At 49.3% G+C, this 9,217-nt stretch overlaps 1 protein-coding gene across 1 annotated transcript in view; it reads right to left on the minus strand.

The window, feature by feature from the left end:
* Positions 1–8,293, minus strand: part of STC1 (stanniocalcin 1) — a 15,480-nt gene extending 7,187 nt beyond the window's left edge. Inside the window, exons 1-3 of the mRNA XM_069066866.1 lie at positions 7,905–8,293; positions 3,678–3,820; positions 749–960 (exon numbers count right to left, since the gene is read on the minus strand). Coding sequence (XP_068922967.1) covers positions 749–960; positions 3,678–3,820; positions 7,905–8,022 — 473 coding nt within the window. The 5' untranslated portion in view covers positions 8,023–8,293. The remainder of the gene's footprint in view (positions 1–748; positions 961–3,677; positions 3,821–7,904) is intronic.
* Between the last annotated feature and the right edge of the window lie 924 nt (positions 8,294–9,217).

The raw sequence follows: 9,217 nt of genomic DNA on the forward strand, positions 1-9,217 counted from the left end.
GATGGCTTCATGTTTGCTTCTGTATCCTCAGTGCCCACCAGAATGTCTGACCCCTAGTATTAGACTTTAAGCTCACTGAGGGCAGGGATGGCTCCACTTTTGCTTCTGTATCCTCACCAGCACTTGTTCATTTGGCACACATTTCTTCCTCTGCTAAAGGATGGTTGGCACAGTGCTGGCTTCAGACTTAGGAGCTAACATGTATGACAGCAACAACACTAACAAAAATGGCTCACACATAGTGCTTGCCATGTACCAGGCACTGTGCTAAGCACTTTGAATATATTATCTTATCTGATCCTCACAATGACCCTAGGTGGCAGGGGCTATTGTTACCCCCATTTTACAGGTGAGGAAACTGAGTCAGAAACCGGTTAAGTGACTTGCCCAGGGTCACACAGCTAATCAGTGTCTGAAGATGGATTTGAGTAGTCTGTCCACTGCACCTTCCCTCAGCTAGATCTAATTTTTCTTCCTGACAAATGAGAGGGCTAGACTAGAGGAATTCTCAGGTCACCCCCAGACAGAGATCTGTGGTCCCACATGCACTCTGGAAAGCAATCCTAACTTTAAAGTCATGTGACTTGGTAAGTCTTAAACATTTCCCCTACACCCATAGTGAAAACTTCAGAGCAGTCTGGCTGTTCTCCCCAGAGGCGGGGAAGGCTTGGGGTCTTGCCAGGTGTCAGTGGCAGCCTTCTTATCCCTCCCCCTCTTCCCATTTTTGGCTCAAGGATTAATGGGGTACCTGTTGGAATACTGATTAGGCAGCTGAACCACTTCAGAGACGGCTTCGGGATTCTTCTTGGCCACACCACATATGTCCAGCTTGTGGTAACAATCCTCTTGCACATCAGAGATCATCCTCTGGAACGTGGAGCATCTCCGAATGGCCGTGAAGATCTTGGAGGTTATGCCATTGGCGATACACTTCAGACTTTCTTTGACGAAGGCCTTTCCCTGAAAGGTCCATGAGAAAAGGAGTGTCTTAGCATTGGTTGGGACCATTCTACTCCACAAGCATTCAACGTTTGCAAGGCACTGTGGGAAGTATAGGGGATATAGAAATAGGAAGAAAAGAAAAAAAGAAATGGGCCCTACTGGAGACACACAAGAGATAACAGCAAATAATTAGAATGTACATTCAGAGGAATTTTAGAGGAGACTAACAAATGGTGGTGGTGGAAACCAAGAATGACCCTCATGTGGGAAGGCTGACTCTTGAGCTGAGCCTTGAAGGAATATGGGGATCCCAAAAAGAAAAGTTGAGGAAGGTGTACATTCCAGGCATAGGGAAAAGTCATGGAGGTGGGAGATATCTTGTGTTGTGTGGAGAATAAGCAATGTGGCCATAAGAAAGGGAGTGATGCACAATCTGCCTGCAGTCAGGTTGGGAAGGGTAGAGGCAACAGAGGGGACCCTGAACCTTCTTGAGAAGGAGGGAAGCAGGGAACGCTTCTCTTTGGTAGATGTGTCAGAGATGGATTAGAGAGGGGAGAGGCTGGAAGTAGAGAGAGCTCAGGGGTAACTATGGCAACAATCCAGATAAGGAATGATGGGTTTCAGGGTGATGACCAGGCTAGAACATCACTGACCTTGTCCAGCCCCTAGATTTTACCAGTGAGAACTCTGACTCTCAGATAAATAGAATAATGGGCTCACGGGTCCAAAAGATGTTAGCAGCCTAGCAAGAATCTGAACGTAGGTCCTCTAGGGTTGTTTAATAAACATCAGGCCCAGGGGCTCGGTCTTCATTTAGTCCCTGTGTCCTGGCCACTTGAGAAAAAAGAAGAGCTGGGCCTTCTATGTCTCTGTATACTTAACAAAGTACTCATGGCATGTCGGTGAAGGAGGTGGCCCAATGATTGTCAATAACAGCTATCATTTACATAGGACAGTCACAAGTCAGGGACACCTGAATTCTAATCCAGCCTCAGACGCATACTAGCTGAGTGACCCTGGGCAAGTCACTTAACCCTGTTTGCCTCAGTTTCCTCATCTGTAAAATGAGCTGGAGAAGGAAATGGTGAAGCCCTCTAGGATCTCTGCCAAGAAAACTCCATACGGGGTCAGGAAGATTTGGACACAAATGAACAATGAAATCATTTACATAGTGCTTTAAGGACTGCAAAGCATTTTACAGATATTATCTCATTTGATTCTCACAGTCACTTTGGGAGGGAAGTGCTTTTATTATCCCCATTTTACAGAAGAGGAAACAGAGGCACAGAGCATTCAGGTGACTTGCCAGGGTCACACAGCTAATAGAAGTCTAAGATTTGAATTGGGTTCTTCCTCCAGGTTCTGCTCTCTGTCCACAGTGACACCCAGCTGCCTTGTGATTAAAAGAGAAAGGTAGCCAAGTGTGGATGAAATGCTGAACTTGGGAAGAGCTGATTTAGAATCCTGCCTCTGGCACTTGGTAGCTATGTGACCTTGGCCAAGTCACTTGACCTCTGTTGAACTTGACTTCCTTATCTACACCATTGGGGTGGTATCCATAGCACCTTCCTCCCAGCTTCAAATGAGATCATGTCAGTAAAGTGCCAAGAAAGTCATCAGGGATGAAGGCCATCCTTGGGGTACTAGTGTAGAGCTTAACCAGTTAGGAAATGGGCTCCCTGGCTCTGAGAGGGGAACCTTAGCCTTCTCTCACCCAGAACCAGCCCTCCTTGCTCCTTCTGGGCCATCTCCCCTCCACACTGGCCATTCTCCTTATCTTTGCCCCCACTCTCCCTTCTCCCCACAATACCTCCCCACCCCATCTCCCTAGCATTTCTCTGCGTGCTACAGAATGCAGCTCTTGGAGGGCAGGGGCTTAAACGATTGCTTAGTGTGCCTTATATTTAGCAACTGTTTCCTAACTGCTTTATCTGACTCTTCCTCTTACCACAGTGGGGCTTCCAAGGCTCCAGCATTCTTCCTTGCCCTTGCTGCCTCAGTATCCTTACCACATGCTACATTCCCCACCCTAGTAAAACAGCACCCTCAGGGCCAACAGACATGATGCTGGGTGGAAACAGGGCATCATGCCAACATGGGGCTGTCAGTGAGCCACCTAAGCCCACAGGAGGCTGGTGGGAGTTTTGTCTGCAGAGTGCCCATCCACCCATGTCCTGGAGTTGTCATGAGAAAGAAAAGGAGGTGATATTAGAGAGAAACGTGGAAAAACCCTCAGATTTAGAGAGACTTCAGAAGTCACTTAAAACTCCTGCAAGGAAAGAGTCCCATCACTTGGCTTTGTTTCCAGAAGGAAAACTGCCCAGTTCCTAGTTCTTATCTCCAGGAGAGAAGCTATTTTGAAAGGAATGGTTCATGGGCTCATAAAAAGAAGGAAAGTTAATTTCCTACTCTCCCACCTCTGTCCCACCAAGATCACAGGATCATCAGTAGAACTGAAAGGAACCTGAGAGATCATAGTTTTACACCCTCCCTCCAATTTTACAGAAGAGGAGACAGAGGCTCAGAAAGAGGGGCAGAAGCAGGCCCCATAGTCACCCCCCATCAAAGACCCTCTGAGACCCAAAGTAGAGTGAAGATTTGAACCTTTGCTCCCAAAGGTGATTGGGGCTGGAGTGAGGAAGGGGGTAGGGCAAGGAAGATAGCCTCTGTTCCTTACTCAACCACTTGCCTCAATTGGGGTGGGAGGGGCCCAATCCCCCACAATCCCCTCTCACCTGAGTATCAAATTTCGCAGCACTGTACAGGAAGGATTTGCAGATGTCATACATTCCGTCTGTATCACAGGTAGTGTTTTCCAGGCATGCAAAAGCCCCGCAGCCCACCTGCAGAGCACTGTTGAGGCATCGGATCACTTCAGCTGAAAGGAGGGGAGACAAATGTGTATCAGCAGGGATGCTTATGGGCTCCAGTCTGCAGCACATTGGTGGGACAAATGAGGCCCCCACAGGTGGAGTCTGGCATCTTAGGGAGGGAGAACACAAGTAAGAAGTCCATGGTATGGGAAAGGAAGGGGAAGGGAATGATCATTTTTAAGCACCTACTATGTAGCTATGCTAAGAACTTTCACAAATACTAGCTCATTTTACCCTTACAGCAGCTTTGGGAGGTAAGTGCAGTCATTATTCCTATTTTACAGATGAAGAAACTGAGGCAGACAGAAGTTAAGTGACTTGCCCAGGGTCACACAGATAATAATTGCCTGAGGCTGGATTCGAACTCATGTCTTCCTGACTCCAGACTCAGGATTCTATCCACAAGTTGCATCTAGGCATGAAAGCAGCAGATGAGTCAGCACTGGGACAGCTGCCGCCATGGTCCAAGGAGGTGAGGGGAAAAGGAACACTAAAAAAATGAGAGGCAAGGATCCATCCACCAGGAGATTTTCCTCCTTATCTGAATGTCACAGAAAACAGGATCATAAGAGTCCAGATGTTAACCAACAGGGGACCTTAGAAGTCATGTAGTTCAGTGGGCTTGGGAGTCAGGAAGATCAGGATTCAAGTTCCATCTTAGACATGTGACTTTGGGCAATTAATTTCTTCACTTCTAAGGTCCCTTCTTGGTCTTAATCTATGATCCAGTGAGAAGCCCAGGGATGACCTTGTCCAAGGTTACACAAGGCATATGATCCACATGCAGGATCTGAATTCAGGTCCTCTGATTCCATATGGAAAACTTTTCCAACTGGAGCACATGTTTAATTCTACAGAGAAAAGGGAAGGGGGTGGGGAGAATGTGTCCTCCCTCCTCCTCCAAAGGAACCTGGGATGAAGAATCAGAAGACCACTAGTCGTGACACTTTGGGCAAATCATTTATAGCACCTCTCCAAGCCTCAGTCTCTTTCTCTGTGAATGGCATAATAACTAGCTCACAGAGCTGTTGGGAAGAAAAGGCTTTGCCCAACTGTTATGGAAATGTGAGTAGTTATCTAATCTTTGCTGGTGCCTTCAGATCAGAGATTCACAGCAGAAAGGGATTTCAGAGGCCATTAAATACCAGTCCCTAAGTCGGAGGAAAGTGACCCCCAAGAGGATGGGATGACTAGTCCGGGTTCCATGGGAAGGGGCAGACTTTGAACCCAGGTCCTCTGACTCAAGAGTTGGCCGTCTTTCCACTGTCCCACAATGCCTCCCCTTTTGCAGCCTTATGAGGCATTACCTTTAGGGCTTAGTAGGTATTCTAAGAAAGGGTTATAAGTTCAGAAAGCAGGATAAAGTAGGGGGCAGGGGAGGGGGTGGGAAGGGAAACCAGCCAGTTTGGCTCATTCACAAACATACTTTTTCAAAAAGTCCAAATCTATTTTTTTCATTGATGAGAAACTCCCAGTTTGGAAACACTACCTTCACCAATGCCAACCAGCAACTCTTCTGGGGCTTAAGAGTCTTAGATAATTACCTGGGGTGCTGAGAAGTTTGGTGGCTAGTTCTGGGTCACACAGCTGATAAGTGTGGCAAGGCAGGACCTGAACCCAGGTCCTCTTGATCCAAAGACCAAACCTTGAGAAGGAGCATGACACAGCAGAAAGAACACTGGACTTTGGAATTTGTAGGTCTGGGTTCAAATTCTTCTTTTTCCACTTACTACTTCCATGTCCTTGGGCCAATCACAGCACAGTCTCTGGACTCAATTTTCTCATCTCTAAAATGAGGGAGTTGACTATATGCCTTCTAACTCTAAATATACCATTCTATGTTCCCTCCAGCCACTGCATAACATTGTCTCACAATTCACCACAGAAGGGGAGAAAACGATTCCACATGTCCACCTGTGAACCCATCAGCCTCCTGGGCTGCCCGAGCCACATTCACCTTTTGGATTGGCAAAAAAAAGGGAACAGAGCCAGCTAGTATTTTTCCCTAGTCCCCCCATTATGGAATCATGCTCAGAGCAACACACATATTCATTCATTCATATTCTCTCTCTCTCTCTCTCTGAAGACATTAAAAGCCTTATTTAGGAGAAACACAGGTGTGGAGTAATGAGTCCAAGGACCCCGTTGTGCAAGCCTGGGAGAAAACCGCAAGCTGAAAACTTGCATGAGGGTTTTTGCATTCTGGATAAGATCTCCCATAAAAGTAATTTCTCCCCTCCAGAAGGGAGGGGGGGGGTTCATTCTGGCAGGCAGCTCAGCAAGCAGCTATCTGCAGCCTCCATTCCACAGGATTCTCCCCAGAGATCAAAAGCTCCCTGGGTTCAGTTGGCCTTCCCCACCCCTCCCCCTCCCCAGCCTCTGGGATGCTACAAGTCATTTCCCTAATTATAGATTTCCACGGGTTCAAATGATAACTTTGCTCGCAGCAGTTTTAATATGCATTAGGGCTGCTATTGTCTTAGGCAGGCTGGAGTTGGGAGGGAATCGTTGAATTTCTATAGCAACCAAAGTACAAAAGGAAATGGGACCATTGCCCAGAGACCTACTACTCTCCATTGGGCTGGGGGAGGGTGGAAGTGGGGGAGAAATCACGGGTGTCTTCTGGGAAGGAGGAAGCAGGACAAATTCTGGGGAGAAGCTACCCATCTGACACCTGCCGTCATCTCCTTGGTGCCAGGAAGAGCAGTGTGTCGGGTTCAAATCCTGGTCTGCCACTTACTAGCTCTGGGACCTGGGTTCCAATCCTGCCACTCACCATCTAGCTTATGTTGGGCAAGCCATTTCACCTCTCTTCAAGGAAGGGGTGAGACTAGATGATCTGAGTTCCCTTCCAGATCTAAATTTCTCAGTCTGGCACCCTTTTCCTTTTCCAGGTATCGTTTTCTGCTCTGCAATAGAAGGGGGTTGGAATAGGGGATCTCTCAGGATCTGCGACTGTAGTTTGAAATCTGATTCTGGGATTCTCCAGTCAGGGTGCGGTGGAAGGCTCCCTGGACTGGAAGCCTATTTTGAACCCTGGCTCTGATACTTGCCCCTCTGTGACCTTGAGCTTCCCATCATGGAGTCTCAGTTTCCTTATCTGTGAAATGAGAGGCTTGGGCTAGATGCTCTTAAGTAAGGTCCCTTGGAGCGCCTTCATCAGCGATGCAGCTCTGATCTTTGGGAAGGGGGGGAGGGAATGGATGATTCCCCAGGGGCCAGGGAGCAGAGGGAGGGTGCTTGAGTACCAGAGGGGAACCAGGGTGTGGAGATAAAACAGGGGCCAGAGGTGCTGACTCCTAGTGACCCTTAACCCTTTAGAGACAAAGGCAATAGGGAAGGAATTGCTTCGAAAGCCAGGACCAGAGAGTCCTTTTACTCAAAGAAACAGCTGCAGTTTGGGGGAAAAAAAGGAAAAAAAAATTAAAGGGTTTTCTTAGTCATGTGATGCACGAGTGTTTCAGTGCAAGGGCCGGGGAGAGGGCATGTGCTTCTTTTTGAAATTCATCCTCGATGACCCATCAGTCCTGAGGGTTCAAGGATTTTTTCTTCTTCTCATTTCAGCATGTGCTCTCTGCAAGGCTGAGGATGCCAAGCGGTTTTTTTTTTTTTTTCCAGGGGGCTTGGGTTGCATCAGCCTGTCCAGGTCTCACCTTCAGAGCCAGTCCCTGCGAAGCGCTGAGAGCGTGCCTGGAAACGCTCCCCACGCCCCCTCCCCAGCCCTCCTCCCAGCAGGGTACGTGCCAGATTACAGGCGATCAGACTGAGAGGCTTATGCAACGAAATACCCCCTCAGCCCGGGGCTCGCCTTCTCTTCGGATTCTTCCTCAGTCTCATAGAAATGTATTAGACAAAGGCGGTCCGCTTCCTGGGGCTATTGGATTCCCCCCGCCGCTTTAGGGCCATCGGGCATGAATGAAACACGTTTCCAGCTCCAGCCTGCCGGCCGGCACAGACAACCGCAGACACGCTAGCAGGGGGGGGGGGGGGGGGGGATGCAGGACAGCTCCTGGGGACTGGGGAAGGTAGGGAGGGGCAGGGGCAAGGCGAGGGGGTGGGGTGGTGCCCGGTGCCTGGCCGGCCGCTTACCTGAGCTGTGAGCAGCCCCCCGGGGCTTCCTGGGGCTCACCGAGTCATTCTGTTCGGGTTCGGTGGCTGCGGAAGCGCCGATCACCAGCACCAGCAACACGGCGGAGTTGTGGACCATTCTCTGAGAAGTTCCCGCTAAGTTGCCGGGTTTTTTCCCCCTAGCCCCACTTCCCTCCTTCTCCTCCTCCTCCTCCCCCCCTCCTTTCCTCCCTGTCTCTCCCGGCTTGAGGGAAGACGCGGATCTGGACGCGTTTGGAGGCAGAGGCGGGGAACTGGCGAGGCTGGCTGCCGCGAGCTTGCGGGCGTTGCAGCCGCTGCTGCGCTCAGGCTGGAGGTGCGGGCACCTTTGGCTCGGACAAACTGGGGGCTCCCAAGCAGCACCCAGGGAATTTATAGCCGCTCTTATCGCTCCCCGGGATCGGGAGCCAATCAGGAACGGGGCCGGTCAGCCAATGAGCGGCCACACACTCATTCAAGCGCCGGGGCCCTGGACTTTGGAGGAATATTTTCCAGCAGATCTTAGTACCTGGTGCCAATATTGCGTGTGTGTGTGTGTGCGTGTGTGTGTGTGTGTATGTATGTGTGTGTGTAGGAGGCGGAGAGGTGGGGGATGGAGAACTCCCCATGATTAATCTCCTTCAAGGAAATGGCTTGGGAACCTTGCTCATCTTCCTCTATTTTTCCCAAAGAGGCCCCGTTTTCTCACATCTTTTAGGAAAAGGCTGGGTAGGCTGAGGGAGCGGAGCCGGGGCTCTTTCAGGGCCCAATTAACCGAGCTATCTCAGGATTTAGACTAATCTTAAAAGCATGTTCCAAGCTCCACACCTCGCGTTCCTCCCTCCCACGCCCATCAGCGCTCACATGTTCTCAGACGGATCGATGAGCTTGAGGCAGCAGGGAGGCATGGCCCCTCGTGCGTATAAGATCACGAGGCAGTGTGGAGAAAAACGGCATTGGACGGACACGGGGGACAGCTAGGTCTCCCTAGGGGACACTTTCGTTACCACCAGGCTCTTAACGGGCTTTTTGTATCTGGCTGGTGAAGCCTGTGGACCCCTTCTCATAAGAATGTTTTATATGCATAAAATAAAATGTATATAACATTACAAAGGAAACCAATCATTTGGAAATACAGCGATCAATACACACAAACAGGCTGTATATGCACATATGTGTATAGACATAGGTTGTAATACAGGCACAATACACTTCCATGCTGCATATCCGCATACATATAATACATACATACATGTAGACACATATCCAATTCCTGCCCCCCCCCCAGTTTAAGAATTGCACAGAGAATAAACTTC

This window comes from Petaurus breviceps, unplaced genomic scaffold (assembly GCF_028583685.1).
Source record: "Petaurus breviceps papuanus isolate PSGF00001 unplaced genomic scaffold, PetGlider_PUasm1.0 139, whole genome shotgun sequence".
NCBI classification, from domain to species: domain Eukaryota; kingdom Metazoa; phylum Chordata; class Mammalia; order Diprotodontia; family Petauridae; genus Petaurus; species Petaurus breviceps.